This window comes from Cnephaeus nilssonii (assembly GCF_951640355.1).
Source record: "Cnephaeus nilssonii genome assembly, chromosome: 8".
Lineage (NCBI taxonomy): Eukaryota > Metazoa > Chordata > Mammalia > Chiroptera > Vespertilionidae > Cnephaeus > Cnephaeus nilssonii.
This window is the reverse complement of record NC_137079.1, coordinates 98,328,325-98,347,495: the sequence shown is the minus strand read 5'-3', so window position 1 is coordinate 98,347,495 and position 19,171 is coordinate 98,328,325. Positions and strand designations below refer to the sequence as shown.

The 19,171-nt window shown below is 37.3% G+C and overlaps 1 protein-coding gene across 5 annotated transcripts in view; it reads right to left on the bottom strand.

Annotated features, from left to right (window-relative positions):
* NBEA (neurobeachin) overlaps positions 1 to 19,171 on the bottom strand; it is an 873,840-nt gene that overhangs the window by 505,013 nt on the left and 349,656 nt on the right. For 3 of the 5 annotated variants that reach the window (XM_079778900.1, XM_079778901.1, XM_079778903.1), the window contains 2 exons: positions 4,131 to 4,285; positions 981 to 1,107 (listed from right to left, as the gene is read on the bottom strand). In XM_079778900.1, the coding sequence (XP_079635026.1) occupies positions 981 to 1,107; positions 4,131 to 4,285 (282 nt within the window). Of the gene's footprint in view, positions 1 to 980; positions 1,108 to 4,130; positions 4,286 to 19,171 lie in introns of those variants that run through there. The other 2 variants (XM_079778902.1, XM_079778904.1) reach the window with 2 other exon arrangements.

Below are 19,171 nucleotides of genomic sequence, written 5' to 3'. Positions count from 1 at the left end.
AAAGGGGTCCTAATATAAGGTGACAGGAGAAGGTTTGACTCTGGGTGGTAGACATATGGTGCAATGTAAGATCTTGTAACATAGAAAGCCATATGTTCATGTTGACCAATATCACTCCAATCAATTTAATATTTTTTAATTAAGATTTTTTTTACTGATTTTTAGAGAGAGAGGAAGGGAGAGGAAGGAAGAGAAACATCTATGTGAGAGGGAGACATCGATTGGCTGCCTCCTGCCAGGGACTGAACCCTCAATCTAGGAATGTGCCTTAACCTGGAATCTAACAGGCAACCTTTCAGTGCATGGGATGACACCCAACTAACTGAGCCACACTGGCCAGAGCTAAAAACATTTTTAGCTATTAATCACAATAAAAAAGTGTTTGGTTATTCAAGTTCCAATTATATGTTAACCTATAATTTAAAAGTTTATTTTGAAAGTCTATATTTAAACTTTTCTTCATCATCCCAAAGATGCCCAATTTTATCATTTGTATTGATACAATTTTATTGGATATTGTAACATGCTATATGACAATGGATTATATATTCAGTAGAGTTAATGTCTGAAAAGTATTCAAGATCTCTGGATGCTGAAATATGATAACAGATTTTTGTATAATGAATAACAAGGTAAAAGTATTAAAACAATGCAATTATGAAATATAGTCACAATACATAATACCATTCTCAAAAATTCTTAGCTATACCTTTTTTTTAAAAAATTTCATTGATTAAGGTGTTACATATGTGTCCTTATTCCTCCATTACCCCTCCTATCCCCCCCACTCATGCCCTCACCCCCCTGTTGTCTGTGTCCATTGGTTAGGCTTATATGCATGCATACAAGTCCTTCGGTTCATCTCTCCCCCTTACCCCACCCTCCCCTACCTTTGTGTTCATTGTGTACAGTTTCACTATGTTTGAAAGGGCAGGGAGGGAGTAAAATGAGTAAAACTTCAAACAAATTGTAATGTATACCTCATGTTTTCAGCCGAGTCTTCTGGCATTGGAGCAACGGTTTGTACAGCTGGGAGGTTTTTGCTGGTAGCACCATTCACAAAACTAGAAGAGGAGGAAGAGGACGAGGACCCTGAATCCACTGCACCTGTTTCCAAAATAATAATTTTTAACCTTAGACACAAATTCATTTAACAAAGTAATTTTCATTACATTATTGCTATCTGATTTTGAAGAATTACTCATCTGAATTTCAAAACAGAATTTAACAATTAAAAAATAATTGGCTATTAGTACACTAATAACTACTTATAGTTAATGTGTTGCATTAAATTCCAGTTCATTTACTTATATTAATCTAACAAAACTACATATTACAAATGGGGTCTAAATAAAAGACATCAACAAATGAAAATAATTTTAGATAAAATGTGACTGATAAAACCATGCAAAGTTAGATGTAGAAAATTTATCTGTTTTATGGCTATGCTGTAATATTTTTAGTTTCCATCATCTAAGATATAATTAACAATAAATTGTCTGAGTATAAATTTGTGGTACTAGAGCACCAAATGCTTATTTTGACAGAATGATTATATAAGAAGGGCTATAATGAGTATATCTATACGTGATTTTAAAATGAGTTCTCAATGATATGAAGATGCCATTTTAGAACAGACTTTTCTATAATTCTTAAGTATATGAAATACCTGTGGAGTTGAGAGACATCTAGTGTTCCTAAATATTATTTTATCTTATATTAATTCCCATAAAACAGGATTGCTTCCTGGGATTTCCACTCTTAATACATAAAGCATCTCTGTACCAAAATATAGGCTAGCCCCCAAATGTACCCATACTTCAGCAGCTGGTAATTCACTTAATTGTCATTCCTTTTCACGTTTAACAGATTTGAAATAATGGGTAAAGCCAGACTAAGCTTTGAACAAAGAAAATTTATCCCAAAGTGCCACTAGACTTTTTTTTATAGGGATACATAAAGATAAATTTTACGGAACAAAACAAGCAACAGTCGATGAATTCAGGGCACACAAATACTAAAAGAAGTTATTCTTGATATTTGCGATTCCATTACTTAACTTTATCAGCAGTTCCTGGACTAGAATGTTCATCAGTTTGAAAATAGGCTTGGCAAAAAATTTTATTCATTTCTGTAGATTCTTTTAAATCCTGAAGTTTAACTATATATTAATAAACACTGACTTTATAATCATTCAAAGTGCGTACACATTTTTTGAGACACCTTTTATAAACTGGATAATGGGCCCCATTTAGATGCTGGCCCACAAAATGTGTATGCACATTTTGTAAGCCAACAAAACCTCTAAGGAGGGAGTTTATTACTTCCATTAGAGGCCCGGTGCACGAAAATCGTGCACTTGGCGGGGAGGGGTCCCTCAGCCCAGCCTGTGCCCTCTTGCAATCCGGGACCCCTCGGGGGATGTCAGACATCCCTCTCGCAGTCCGGAGCTCTCACAGTCCAGGACCCCTCCCTCCTTACTACCTGCCTGCAGCAGAGGCGGGAGAGGGTCCCGCCACCACCACTGTACTCACCAGCCGTGAGCCCGGCTTCTGGCTGAACAGCACTCCCCCTGTAGGAGAGCACTGACCACCAGGGGGCAGCTCCTGCATGGAGCGTCTGCCCCCTAGTGGTCACGGTGCGTCACAGTGACCGGTCTTTCCGCCGTTCAGTTTACTTGCATATTAGGGTTTTATTATACAGGATTTTATTTTTCATTATAATATTATATACTTCATACTATCAGACCTCTTGTTACCATCACTTCCTATATTTCTTATTTATTCATAAAATACACATTAGAACAAAATAACTTGTTTCATATAAAGATAAAAAGCTGATTTAATTTTTCATTTACCTGTATTTTAAAAATAAGGACTTATTCAATAAATACCAAATGCAGATTTTTTTTCTACTACATTGGCACATTGGCGTATGTTAAAAACCTTAACACATTTTCTGGTATATATTTTGGTAAAAGAAAAACATTTGTATTCCTATATCTAGAAAGCAAAATGAATATAAAGAGTAAGATTTATATAAAAAATTTATATAAAGTCTTCAGAAAAGCCAAATGTATTTATTTATAATACAGGTAAATCAAAGATGTTATGTTCTTTAGCACAATGCCATCAATGATGTTTATTTGCTCATATAAATATCAGAGTACATTCTACTTACTATAACCACATAAACGTGTTGCTCATGCTATGTCACTCTGGTGGTATGATAAACAACATAGATACAGAAAGCACAAAGAAGAGCTATGAGATTAATAATCTAAGTAATGATAAGAGATGGAAAACTTGGAAGAAGAGAAGGCTACTATAATCAGGGAAGAAAAGTCAGGGATCGCCTTGCGCTGTATAAATACCTAAAATGGAATCACAAAGGTTTGGGTGAGGATTTATTTAGCTATTGATCAACAGGAACATTTCTGGAAACTTACCAAAAAATTTTTAAAAAGGCTATTTTAGGCAGGCTTTTAAAATTTGTAGTGATTTGGAATTGCCTGTCCCTAGAATCATTAGAAAAATGTTGGACAATGAATTGGATACAATTGTAATCGAGGTATATATACTAATTCAATGTGATACAATGGTTCTTAGTCACATGCATTTTTTTTTACAAGTTGAAGATCTTAGATATCATCAAGGTTCTTAGGGGCGCTCTGCCTTCCCTTAGAGGAGTTAGCAAAAATATAGATTAGGATTCAACCAGTAAATGTCATGAAATCTAGTTTCTGTCACTAACATATTTAGTATACCTTGTTATTCTTGATAAAATGTACTATTTTTTTACATATTAAACTTCAGTGTTCAAATTACCATTGGTTTTGCTCCCCAAATATCTTTCGGCAATCTGATTTCACTCTGAAAGTAAGTACTATGTTTTGAGAAGACTCAAAACCACAATTACTAAGTGTCCTCTCAAATGACCATGAAAAAATACACCCTAGAATTATAGACAAATTCTGAAAGGTAGCAACATAAGGTAGAACCTTCTTAAAAATTAAGATAACCTTAAATGATTAGGGTATTTTATTTTTAATATCAAATAAACACAAAAATGAAGATACCGAAAACAGAAAGAAAAGGATGAGATATCACAAAAATATATAAGGACAATACCTGTTGTATTAATCATACTTTTTGGTGTAGCTCCAGTAGCAGCAAATATATTAGAAGTGCTGCCCGTTGGCAGCCCACTTCCGGCCGCAGTGGCTCCCACAGTGGTTACCGCTAAACTACCTGGAGGTGGCTTCTTCACAGGCACCACCACACTCCTGCAAAGAAATGACAGGAAGTAATAAACAACACAAGGTTTTGATGAATTGTAATCTTACCATGGCAGATACATATAGACAAGATACTATTTTCTTTTCCCTTGCTTTAAAACTCCTGAGAACAACTTCATTGTTGAAAACAATATGGATACTAAGTATATTGTAAAGTGTATTCACTACTATAATTCATGTAGTAAAAACATTTATGCAGAATTGAAGTTTTCAAACATTTCTCAAGATGGCATGTGGGCTATAATCATGAATCTGGGAAAATGTGTGCTCAAGTTAGAATATTTGCATCTGCACAATGGGCTTTTTTTTTTTTTTTTTTTGCAAAATATACATAAAATGTCCACCTTACCTACATTTTATACTCCATCTGTAAAATAATTGTAAGAACTTTGAAAACCGAATTCTAAATCTTCTTCATAGTAAAGCAAAAAATTAAACCAAGAACTCTGATATTAAATAAGTTTATATTTTATTTTTATGAAAAAAAAATTGAATTATTCATCATAGTAGGAATGGAATGAAAAAGAACTATGACTATACACTAGACATTTGGTGAAAATCTATTAGCTTTTAAGCCTTGACTTTCTGAACATAGGAGCTGAGTATTTTCTTCCATATTTCTTAAGCATATTTAAATGAATTTCACACAAAAAGTCTGAATGTGACATTGTGATAACCTTAAATTATAAATAGTAGGAATATTAGTTAAAGGATAAAGAAATTATTTTTCTAACATAATACCAGGTATCTTTATTTCTTTGCAGGAGGCTTTATTCTTCTCAAATTTTACAGCACTGCTACTTCATTTAATGCATACTTTCAAGAACACATTGAACTTATTTATCTAGAACAACGATTTTCAATCTTTTTCATCTCATGGCACACATAAACTAATTACTAAAATTCTGCAGCCCACCAAAAAATATGTTATATATTTTGCCAATCTGACAAAAATTAGGTATAATTTTGCTTCATTCACATCAGACAGCTATTGTTGTGTTGGCTGTTGTCATTTTTTAACTTGACAACCTAAGGGAAAAGAGGTTAATTCCCCTGGCTAAAGAATCAGATACTGCATGTTTTAAAAATTCTTGCAACACACTGGTATGCCATAACAGCTGAAAAATCACTGATCTAGAAATTAGATGTTTTAAGCTCAAGTGTAATGGTTGAAAACTGGTGATGGAGAACACAAAATATCTAATCTAAATTAGATCTTTAAGTGTATCTATATTTTACAATTTTCCAATTAAAAAGCTCTACTTCAAGGAATCTGTATCAATGGCTCATGCTCAAATAACTTTATGACTTTTTTATAACCAAAGGTTATAGCCTTGAAAATTTGACTTGTGCCAAAAAATTTTCTTCATTACATATGGGTACTTGGTTCTTTTCTTTCTTTTTTTTTTAAATTTCTTTATTGATTAAGGTATTACATATGTGTTCTCATCCCCCCATTATCCCTGGTTCTTTTCTTTTTATGGGTACATTCAAATTCATCAGACTCAACCCTGAACTCTCAACTATTTATTAAATTATCCAAATCACATATTATGTTTTCAATCCCTTCATTGGCCATTGTTTATCTAATTACTTCATTTATACCATTGAGAGGCAGTCTGACAATGAAAGAATATAGGATGCGGACTTAGAAAATTAAGGCATGAGAACTAAATCACTCTCAAGCTACGTGATCTTAAATTTGTTTATCACTGTAAAAATGGCAAGATGAATAACACTTATGTCACATATAAGGGGGAGATTAAAGAAGACTATTTAAAAGGACTTTGTCAAGTATGAGTTATCTTATAAATGTTAACAATTGTTACCACTGTCTAAACTGAAATAATTATCTGCCTTTAAGATATACTATCAAGTTATAATGATCTACATAAAGATCAATTAAAAAAAGAGCAAGCTGTAATTTTGGGTTTATCTTCTCTAAATGTCAAAACTAATGTTGAGATGCACTATTTCACTGACTACCTAGAAAGAAAACAAAATTATCAAGTCTTGAAAATAAGTCATTAGTGAAACTATACTTTTTTTCTACATCTCTCATTAATATCTTTATGGATAAAATAAAGAAACACAGGCTGATCAACAGTGCTGTGATACAAATTTACAGATGGTAGAAACACTATTACCAAACATTTCTGATTAACAGATCATTACCTACTTTGGGCAAAAACTCTCTGTAAGACTAGTGCAGGCGATTTGTCAAGTGCTAATGCTAGAGAACTATAGTATGAAAAATTAGTTACATGGATGAGAGAAAAAAAATTAACCTCAACAGCCTGTAACAATGGCTTATAATAAATGCAAACAACATTATATGCATGTCTACTAAAAAACCAATGCTAATTAATAGCAATTAATATGAAAGTCTCCAGATACTTAATTGACAGTAAACATAGCAGTGACTGATAGATGGCATGGTATTTAAATATAGTAGCACAGTGGATAAAAACCCAGTTATTAATGACAGCAAACCTGAGTTAGAAGCCTACCTCCAATAATTACCAAGACATATGGGCATGTCTTACATTGGACAAGTAAATCTGTCTAAGCTCCATTCTCCTCACCTTTAAAATGAGATTCACTACAGTATGAAACTCAGAAAATTGTTATAAAGATAAAAGGATATAATGCATATAAAGTGCTTAGCACTTTACCTGGAATATTGCAAGTGGTCAATACATTTTAGCTATTATTAATACTTTGATGACTCCCAAAAGTACTGTTGCAATCTGGGTCTATATCAGTACCCAATTTAAAGAAGCAATAAATCTGATACACTTTTTGATTGTCAGCTCTCATAAACAAAATCCTATGTGCAGTTTGGAGCACCGTATGTCAAGAATAATGACTCACAGTATCATGTCCACAAGGGGAAAGTTAGGATGATAGCAAATCTGGAAATCAAGACATGTGAGAAAAGGGTGAAAGACTAAAATATTTTACCAATTAAAGATCTGATAAGGAAACAGGTATATGAGAAGGAAATAAGGTGAAACTTCCATATATATCCAAATATCAAATTAGGGATAACAAGAGGAAGAACATCTAGTAACTTTCATGAACTCCATAATGGCTTAGAAGATGATCATGTCACAAGGGGATGTGTTGAGATGGTTGGAAAGCTGGATTTGACTGTTTCCTTAGATTCCTTCTCTGTCTACAACCTAATGCATTAATAAGAACTACTATGTCTCCTTTGATTATTATGGCCACATCATTTATCTGGAACCAAAGGACTGTACATTCCCGTTCTTAATATCATTTCCTCACCAACACTATCCATTCCGTAACACCTGAAACCATTCTATGTCCTAAGAAATCTATTTTATAAATAATTTGAAAGTTTACACTTATCAGTATGTGTTAATAACACATTCATTATCTTTTGGAATCTTGTTATATATTTCTTTTTTTATTGTTGACAGTATTACAGATGTCTCTCATTTTTTTCCCTATTTGCCCCCCTCCACCCAACTCCTGTCCTATCCCAGGCCTCCCCACACTATTTTCTCTGCCCCTGGGTTATACATATATTCTTTAGTTAATCTCTTCCTGCTCTCTCCCTCCCCCACCTCCCCGGAGATCTGTTATTCTGTTCCATGTATTCATATCTCTGGTACAATTTTGTTCATCTTGTTCATTAGATTCCACATATAAGTGAGATCATGTGATATTTGTCTTTCTCTAACTGGCTTATTTTCCTTAGCATAATACTCTCCAGGTCCATCCATGCTGTTTCAAGGGTAAGAAATGCTTCTTTGTTACAGCTGCGTAGTATTCCATTATGTAAATGTACCACAGCTTTTTTTAAACACTCATCTACTGATGGGCACTTGGACTGTTTCCATATCTTAGCTCTTGAAAATAATGCTATGAATATAAGGGAACATATATTCTTTCTAATTGGTGTTTCAGGGTTCTTAGGATATATTCCACAAAGTGCGATCATTGGGTCAAACAACAGCCCCATTTTCATTTTTTTAGGAACCTCTATATGTTTTCCACAGCAGCTGCGACAGTCTGCATTCCTACCAGCAGTGCATGAGGGTTCCCTTTTCTCCACATCCTCACCAGCACTTGTTTGTTGATTTATTAATGGTATCCATTTTGGCTCTTAAAATTCTTCTATCAGGTTGTTACTCAACATTTGCCATTTGGTTACCTATTCCACCTATTCTAAAAGGCTTACCTAGAAGTCTATTGTATCCACTTGGGATACCCACTAGGGTCCATAAATTTCCTGAAATATACACAAGTTTTTGGAATACATACAAAATTTCTAGGTTGAGCATATACTTTTCATCTGGATTTTTAAAATATAGCCACACTTAGAAGTTAAGAGCCTCCAACCTAAAATATTAACATATTCCACTCTTCTACATTTGCTATTTATACTGATAGAATCCTAGAATCCTCTACATTACACACAATTTCCACTGCATCTTTCTATCTTAAAAGTATTCTTTCCATGTTTTCCCACACAATTTCACACTTCTGCCCCACACCTTTAAGACTGCAAACTATAAAGAAGTGGATAATTCCCTTATATACATATGACATTCCCATACTCCAAGATTATAAAGGTTATCATCAAAATATGATGATTACCCTATGGAGTGAAGGGTTCCGGGTTCAATTCCGGTCAAGGACACATGCCCGGGTTTCAGGCTCAATCCCATTAGGGAGCGTGCAGGAGGCAGCCAATATATGATTCTATCTCATCTTTGATGTTTCTCTCTCTCTCTCCCTCTCCCTTCCTCTCTGAAATCAATAAAAATACATTTAAAAAATATCTTGCAAGCCAGGAAATTATGCAATCTAATTCACTTCACCAAAATATCCCATTGAAAAGAAATGAACAAAAAAGCACAAAATGTTCCATTGAGTGATTATGTTTTGTAATCCACTGAGAGATACATAATACATATAAGTACAAATTCTCCCATCACTGGATTTACCCTATCTCAAAGCCAGAGATCCGGGGTGTGATCTAAGATTCATTCATTCACTTAACAAATATTTATTGAGCACTATCTTGTGTCAGGGACTTTCTAAGATCTTAAATATAGCAATGTATAGAACAGACAAAAATATCTGCCCTCATGGAATTTATATTCCAATAAGGAGAGATAGAAAATACAATTACATAAATGAGTAAATATAGCATATCGGGTATTAAGTGCTATGAGAAAACTAAAGCATAAGGAGTAGTATTGGAGAGATGGCTAAGAGGACACTCACTAAAAAGGTGGCATTTGAGGATACACTGAAGGGGGTGAAGGAAAAAGCTATGAGGATATCCAGGGAAGTGTATTATAGGTGGAGGGAAAAGCAGTGCTAGTGTGACTCAAGAAGACTAAGTGATGGGCAGAGTTATGAAATGAGATGAGAGAAGTAATTGGGGCTCACATCATAGGTCATTGTAGTCCATTGGCTTTCTCATAGAGTGGGATCAGAAGCCATTAAAAGCTTATGAACAGGGAAGGAATGTGATCTTGGGCTACAACAGGATCACTCTAGCTGCTATATTAAGGGTAGACTTAAGTGGAAAAAGGCAAATGAGTGGGAAGAGACTGGATAGGAAAATGTGACAATAATTCAAGAAAGAAATGATGGCAATTTAAGTTGGAATGGCAAAGTGAAAGCGGTGAGAAGTTTGTCAAATTTTGACTATACTTAAAAGTTAGAGCAAACAGAATTGGAAGAAGACTGGAATGGGAGAAAAGTCAAAGATGATATAAAGATGTTTGCTTGAGGTGCTATTAACTAGCATATAGAAAACTATGTTTGGAGCAGGGTTTTTAATAATTGTTAACTTATTAACCATCCAAGTAGTGTTGCTGAAAAAGCAACTGGACAAATAAGTCTATACTTTAGGTGAGAAGTTTGGACTAAGACATAAAATTGGGAGTCATAAGTCAATACGCTATTTAATGCTAGGAAAGTGGATGGAATCAATCACAAAAAGTGGGTGCAGCCCTAACCGGTTTGGCTCGGTGGATAGAGCATCAGTCTGTGGACTGAAGGATCCCAGGTTCGACTCCAATCAAGGGTATGGACCTTGGTTGTGGGCACATCCACAGTAGGAGTCGTGCAAGAGGCATCTGATCGATGTTTCTCTCTCATTGATGTTTCTAACTCTCTATCCCTCTCCCTTGCTCTCTGCAAAAAAATCAATAAAACATATTAAAAAAAAGTGGGTGCAAATTGACAGTAGAAGTGGTCTAAGGACAGAATCGTGTCTCCATTAATTAGTTTTAGGGATTTTGTAAAAAGGATACTACTTTATATGTATACCTCAAGATTTGTTTAAGTATGAAGTGAGATACTGAAGATAAGAAAGGGCTTTTCAACAGTGACTCATTAAAGCCAGTGAGCTTTTTTTTTTAAATTTCTCTTTATTGTTGAAAGTATTACAGATGTCCCCTTTGTTTATTTTTTTTCCCATTGACCCCTCCACCCAGCACCCACCCCTCCAGGCCTTCACCACTCTATTGTCTGTGTCCATATCCTACCTAATAAAAGAGTATTATGCAAATTAACCATCACTCTGCTATACCCACAAGCCAATCAGGAGCGAGTATGCAAATTAACCCAACCAAGATGGTTGCAGCCATGGAGCGAGCAGGAGGCTTGGGTTTCCTCGGCAATGGAGGAAGCCAAGCTTTCCGCACACCCTGGCGGGTCGAGGCCTCCACTCAAGGCTACAAAGTTTCAATTATAGAAGATAAATAAATCCCAACAAAAATGGCGGCAGCCATGGAGCTGGAGAGAGCAGGAGGCTTGGGTTGCCCCCGGAGATGGAGGAAGCCAAGCTCCTGCAGCCCTGGCCTGCTTTGGCCTCCGCTACAAAGTTTCAATTATAGAAGATAAATAAATCCCAGATACTAGGGCCTCCACTTGGGTCGCCAGGGGGCGTGGCTGACCTGCAAACCACCACAGGCCCCTTGCCCAGGCTGCCCCATGCCCCAAGGGAACCCCCACCCTGATCCGGGACACCTTTCAGGGCAAACCAGCTGGGCCCCACCCATGCACCAGGCCTCTATCCTATCTAATAAAAGAGTAATATACAAATTGGCCATCACTCCAACACACAAGATGGCTGCCCCATATGGTCAAAGATGGCTGCTCCCAAGTGGACACAAGATGGCCACCACAAGATGGCCAGCAGGGGAGGGCAGTTGGGAAGGACCAGGCCTGCAAGAGAGGGCAGTTGGGGGTGATCAAGCCTGCAGGGGAGGGCAGTTAGGGGTGACCAGGCCAGCAGAGGAGGGAAGTTGGGTGCGACCGGGCCTGCAGGGAAGGGCAGTTGGGGGGGGACCAGGCCTGCAGGGGAGGGCAGTTAGGGGTGACCAGGCCTGCAGGGGAGGGCAGTTAGGGGTGACCAGGCCTGCAGGGGAGGGGAGTTAGGGGCAAACAGGCTGGCAGGGGAGCTGTTAGGCATCAATCAGGCTGTCGGGGGAGTGGTTACGGGGTGATCAGGCTGGAAGGCAGAAGCGGTTAGGGGCAATCAGGAAGGCAGGCCAGCAAGCAGTTGGGAGCCAGCAGTCCTGGATTGTGAGAGGGATGTCCGACTGCCTGTTTAGGCCCGATCCTGGGTCTAAACGGGCAGTTGGACATCCCTCGAGGGGTCCCAGATTGGAGAGGGTGCAGGCTGGGCTGAGGCACACACACGCCCATGCATGAATTTCATGCACAGGGCCTCTAGTATGTATATAAGTTCCCAGGTTAATCACTCCCTGCCCTTTCTCCTACCCCCTCCTTCCCTCGAAATACATGAGTCTGTTCCATGCTTTTATGTCTCTGGATCTATTTTGTTCATCAATTTATTTTGTTCATTAGATTCCACATATGAGTGAGATTATGTGATACTTGTCTTTCTCTGGCTGGCTTATTTCACTTAGCATAATACTCTCCAGGTCCCTCCAAGCTGTCTCAAAGGGTAAGAGATCCTTCTTCTTTACAGCTGCATAGAGTTGCATTGTGTAAATGTACCATAGCTTTTTTATCCACTCATCCACTTATGGACATTTGGACTGTTTCAAGATCTTAGCTATTATAAATAGTGCTGCTATGAACGTAGGGGTGCATATATTCTTTCTGATTGGTGTCTCAGGATTCTTAGGATATATTCCCAGAAGTGAGATCACTTGGTCAAACAGCAGTTCCATTTTCAATTTTTTTAGAAACCTCTATACTGTTTTCTACAGCTACTGCACCAGTCTGAATTCCCACCAGCAGTGCACGAGGGTTCCCTTTTTTCCACATCCTTGCCAGCGCTTGTCATTTGTTGATTTCCTGATGATAGCCATTCTGACAGGTATAAGTAGATACCTCATTGTCCCTTTAATTTGCATCTCTCGGATTATTAGTGACTTTGAGCATTTTTTCATATATCTCTTGGCCTTCTATATCTCCACTTGGAGAAGTGTCTAATTAGGTCTTTTGCCCATTTTTATTTTTATTTTTATTTTTATTTTTTTAATATATTTTATTGATTTTTTACAGAGAGGAAGAGAGAGGGATAGAGAGTTAGAAACATCGATGAGAGAGAAACATCGATCAGCTGCCTCTTGCACACCCCCTACTGGGGATGTGCCCGCAACCAAGGTACATGCCCTTGACCGGAATCGAACCTGGGACCTTTCAGTCCGCAGGCCGACGGTCTATCCACTGAGCCAAACCGGTTTCGGCTTGCCCATTTTTAAATTAGATTGTTTGTCTTTTGTTAAGTTGTATGAGTTCCTTATAAATATTTTTTAAATTAAGCCCTTATTAGATGTATCATTAGCAAAAATGTTCTCCCATGAAGTGGGCTCTCTTTTCATTTTGTTGATGATTTTTTTTTCTGTGCAGAAGCTTTTTATTTTGATGTAATCCTATTTGTTTATTTTCTCCTTAATTTCCTTTGTCCTAAGAGAAGTATTGATAAACATATTGCTAAGAGGTTCAATATGTCTGAGGTTCCAAATAAACAAAATCAGAAATGAAAGAGGTGAAATAACAACTGACCCCACAGAAATACAAAGATTGTAAAAAAAAAAAAATACTACAAAGGACTACACTCCAACAAATTGGACAACCTGGACGAAATGGATATATTCCTAGAAAATCTTCCAAAACTCAGTCATGATGAATCAGAAAACCTGAATAGGACAATAACTACTGATGAAATTGAAGCAGTAATCAAAAAACTCCCAGAAAACAAAAACCCTTGACTGGACAGATTCACAGGGGAGTTTTACCGAACATTCAAAGAAAAACTAACACATATCTTCATCAAACTATTCCAAAAAATTCAAGAGGAAGGAACACTTCCAAGTTCTTTTTTTTTCTTTGTTGATTAAGGTATTACATATGTGTCCTTATCCACCCATTGCCCCCCACCCCACCCCTACTCATGCCCTTACCCCCCTGGTGTCTGTGTCCATTGGTTAGGCTTATATGCATGCATACAAGTCCTTGGGTTGATCTATCCCCCTTAACCCCGCCCTCCCCTACCTTCCCTCTGAGGTTTGAAGGTCTGATCTTTTTATGAAGCCAGCATTACCCTAATCCCAAAATCAGATAAAGACACTACAAAGAGAGAGAGTTACAGGCCAATATCCCTGATGAACAGAGATGCTACAATGCTCAACAAACTACTAGCAAATCAGACCCAGCAATATATTCAAAAGGTCATACACCATGACCAAGTGGGATTTATTCCAGGGATGCAAGGCTGGTACAATATTCGAAAATCAATAAATGTGATACATCACATATACAGATTGAAAGACAAAAACCACAAGATCATTTCAATTGATGCAGAAAAAGCATTTGACAATAACCAATACGCTTTATTGATTAAAAACTCTCAGCAAGTGAGATTCATGATTATTCATGCACCATGTAAAAATCCCGTTCTTATCAATATCCCCTACCCCTTTTCTGTAACATTTATTGAGCAATGACAGGTCAAGGGAATACAACTACACGAATATGTTCAGGGGCATAGGAAGCCAAGTAAGACACAACCCGTGCCCAGGGATACTTTAAAGAAATACAAGAGACAAACAAATCAAATGTGCAATATATTTAAATAATTGCTCTGGATCAAAGTTCTGCACAAGGCCTTTTAGGAACAGAAAAGGTGTGTATTCGTGGGAAGAGTAAGCTGAATCTAGAAGGATCAATAGGAATTAGGCAAGAAGAGAAAAGTTCAATAGTAAAAACTTAGACAAAGATATATTGAAAAACTCAGCAGACTGAAGGAACTCCAAATAGATCCTTACAACTGGTGAAAGTTAAGGACTTTCCATTCCAAACTAAAAGTTCATCCTTTATCGGGTAGTAACAGTAATTTATTTCAGATCTGTATTTAATAAAAAGGTCTCTGGCATAAATGTGAAAAATACACTGGGGGTCAGGAGGAGCTTCTGGGAATAGGGAGGCCAGATAGGAGGTAACAGAGAGAATCCACTTGAGAAATGCTCCAGCTTATAGTGAGGCTTTGGGAATGAACATGTCCTATCTTTTCTGGAATACAGGTCTTTTAACCAAATTCAAAAATATCCATCTACTACTTATTTGAGACTAATGATAAAGCAGTTTCATTTATTAAGAATTTTGAAACTTTATGAGACTTGGTAGAAATAATGCATTATTCTGAATGTTGGGAAACTGAGTTCCAGAGAGCCAAAGACAATAGATAAAGGTTACACAACTGATTATTAAAAGTCAGTTCTCCTAAATTCCAGATTATCACTCTTCCCTAAGGTTTAAGAAAAATTGAAACTTCGGAGAGAAAAAAATCTAGTAATGGTTTTAGGGTGACATTACAATTTACTGATTCTTATGAGAAATCACAAGGTTACTGCCATGATGTTTGCATGTTTTATGAGTCCTTATTTTATATTTAGAATAACAACAAACTTATAAAGGAAATAACTGAGCATTTTATTAATCGGCTCTCTAAAGAGAGATACTTTTTGGCTAACTGATTGCCTGTATAAATGCTAGGAGAGACAAAGGCAACAAAATAGGGGAAATTAGGATACCACCAAAATTGCATCTTCTGGCCATTGGCCTTAAAATACTATACCCAGGAGATTAAAAATGGCATCAGAGTAGGAGGATGCTGCACGAACATGCTTCCACAAACAAGCTGGAATTACAACTGAAATATGGAGAGGCTTCCTGAATAATCAGTGGAAAACTCACAGGAGAGAACTCTGATACCCAAGGACCGAAGGTGGAGACAGCACAGAGACTGGTAGGAGAGGTGGAGGCACGAATGGGCTGGCAGGGCACCCACAGACAGGAACTGAAGTCCCGGAGAGATATCTCAGCTGTGGAGGGCGGGGTGTGCCATGAGAACTCTGGGATCTAATCCCCAAGTTGGGCTCCCCAGCAGAGAGCACCAAATCTAAGGAGGGCACCCACATAATTTCTAGCTGTGAAAAGCAGTGGGGTGCTGTCTGCCAGGGAGTGGGCAGCTGAAAGGTCGAGCACTCTCTGGAAGGGCCAATGCACAAAAATTCCCTGTGGAGCCACCCACCTTGTGCTCCGACAGAGGGAGGGTGAAGTGGAATGGAGCTGTGAGAGCAGAACCAAGGACTGGGGACTCGGGGGATAGAGCTCAGAAGGCAGACACCCCAAGTTTCCTGGGCTGAGTAATTCCCTCAACAGCGGAGGACATCTGTCCCACATATACATTTGCCTTGCCTGGGATGTGAGGGGGCGGGGGAGACAGTCAACACACCCTATTGGAAAACACCTTGCTCTGAGGCCACTTAAGAGATTAAAAGTAACAATTAGCCTCCAGGCAGAAGCAACTGCTCCACACTGTTGGAAAAAAAACAAAACAACAAACCTCTACCACACCTGAGAACGATTGCCTGGGGCTGTTCAAGTCAGAATCATATCAGTCTGTAGACGGAGGTGGTCTATGGAGGCTTTGAGTCTTTGCCTGATCTAATTAGTCAGAAACAGCCTTTAACACTGTCCTGTACTAGAGATTGAGAGATGTAGAGGATCTACCTAAAACATACTCACAAACCCAAACAGACAAACAAAATGAGGAGACAAAAAAACAACCCCCAAATGAAAGAACTAGAATATTCGCCAGAAGAGATAAATGAAGCAGAGATAAGAAATTTATCTGAAACAGAGTTCAAAGTAATGATGTTAAATATGATCAACAGTATGAAAAAAAGATATAGTAACTATGAAAAAATAACAGTCTGAGATAAAGAATGACATAACACAAACACATTGGAAGGAATACACAGTATATTAGGGGAAGCTGAGGATTGAATAGGTGCATTAGAAGACAGAGTTCAAAATATCACTCAATCAGAGAACCAAAAATAAAAAATAAAACAATTAAAAAACAGGATGAAAGCTTAACCTTTTGCACTCGGATGTCGAGTGTGACTCGACACGGTTAGCATCGGTAGCAGCTCGAGAAAAAAGCAAGCGAGTGCAAAGGGTTAAGGGAGCTGTGGGACAACTTGAAACATAACACTATTAGAATAGAAGGTGTGCCAGAAGAGGCAGAAAGGAATGAAGAAAGTGTTTGAAGAAATAATGGCAGAAAACTTCCCTAACCCAGTAAAGAAAAAAGTCACATGAGTTCAGGAGGCACAGAGAACCCCAAACAAGAAGAACCCAAACAGACCCCTGCCCAGACACATCATAATTAAAATGCCAAAAATTAAAGACAAAGAGAGAATCTTAAAGGCAGCAAGAGAAAAGCAAACAGTTACCTACAAAGGTGCTTCCATAAGACTGACACCTGATTTCTCATCAGAAACTCTACAGGCAAGAAGGGAATGACATGAAGTACTAAAGGTAATGGAAAGCAAGGATCTGAGACCAAAATTACTATATCCAGCAAGGCTATCATTCAAAATAGATGGTCAAATAAAGAGCTTCCCAGACCAAAAAAAAAAAAAGAAGGCTAAAGGAGTTCATCATCATCAATCCAGCATTACAAGAAATGCTAAAGGGATTACTGTAAGGGATTGCTGAGAAGAAGAAACAGAGAGAAACTTAGCCATAAAGAATAAAAATGGTTATAAATAAGTACCTCTCAATAATAACCCTAAATGTAAATGGGTTAAATGCTCCAATCAAAAGGTGTAGGGTAGCTGAATGGATACAAAAACATGATCCAACCATAACCTGTCTACAAGAGATGCACCTCAAAACAAAAGACACACACAGGATGAAAGTGAAGGGATGGAAAAAAAATGTCCATGCAAATGGAAAAGAAAAAAAAAGCTGGAGCAGCAATACTCATATCTGACAAAATAGACTTTAAAATGAAGGCCATCACAAGAGACAACAAAGGTCACTACATAATACTAAAGGGATCAATCCAACAGGAGGATATAACCCTGGTAAACATGTATGTACCCAATATAGGTGCACCTAAATGAAATTAGAAATTAACTACAGTAAAAACACCCTAGAACATTCAAACACATGAAGGCTAAATAACATGTTATTAAACAATGAATGGGTTATCAATGAGATCAAGAAAGAAATAAAAAACTTCCTGGAAACAAATGAAAATGAACATACAACAACCCTAAATCTCTGGGACACAGCAAAAGCAGTCCTGAGTGAAAAGTTCATAGCACTACAGGCATACCTAAGAAAACAAGAAAATTGAGAAATAAACTATTTAACCCTACAACTTAAAGAACAACAAGAAAATCCCAGAGTAAGTAGAAGAAAGGAAATAATAAAGATTAGAGCAGAAGTAACATAGAGACTATCTATATCTATCTATCTATTTATCTATCTATCTATCTATCTATCATCTATCTATCTATCTATCTATCTATCTATCTATCTATCATCTATCAATGAAACCAAGAGCTGGTTCTTTGAAAAAATAAACAAAATTGATAAACCATTAGCCAGACTAATCAAGACACAAAGAGAGAGGGCCCAAATAAATAAAATCAGAAACAAAAGTGGAGAAGTAACCATGAACACCACAGAAACACAAAGGATTGTAAGAAAATACTATGAACAACTATATGCCAACGAGCTGGACAATGTGGATAAAATAGACAAATTCCTAAAACAATACAATCTCCCAAAACTGAATCAGGAAGAATAAAAAAACCTAAACAGGGCAATAACAACTGATGAAATAGAAGCAGTAATAAAAAAACACCCACCAAATAAAAGCCCAGGTCCAGATGGCTTCACAGGGTAATTGTTCCAAACATTCAAAGAAGAACTAATACCTATTCTCCTCAAACTATTTCAGAAAATCCAAGAGAAAGGAACACTTCCAAACCCTTGTTATGATGCCAGCATTATCCTAATTCCAAAACCAGATAAAGACATTACAAAGAAAGAGAATTACAGGCCAATATCCCTGATGAACTAATCATCTGAGAGATGCAAATCAAAATAATAATGAGGTGCCACTTCACACCTGTCAGAATGGCTATCATCAACAAATCAACAAACAAGTGCTGGTGAGGATGTGGAGAAAAAGGAACCCTCGTGCACTGCTGGTGGGAATGCAGACTGGTGCAGCCACTGTGAAAAATAGTATGGAGTTTCTTTAAAAAATTCAAAATGGAACTCCCATTTGACCTAGTCATCCCACTTTGGAACATATCCCAAGAAACTGAAACACCAATCAGAAAGGACATATGCACCCCTATGTTCATAGCAGCACAATTTATAGTAGCTAAGATTTGGAAACAGCCTCAGTGCCCATCAGCAGATGAGTGGATTAAAGATCTGATACATCTAAAGAATAGAATATTACGCACCTGTAAAAAAAAAAGAACTCTTACCATTTGAAACAGCATGATGGACCTGGAGAGCATTATACTAAGC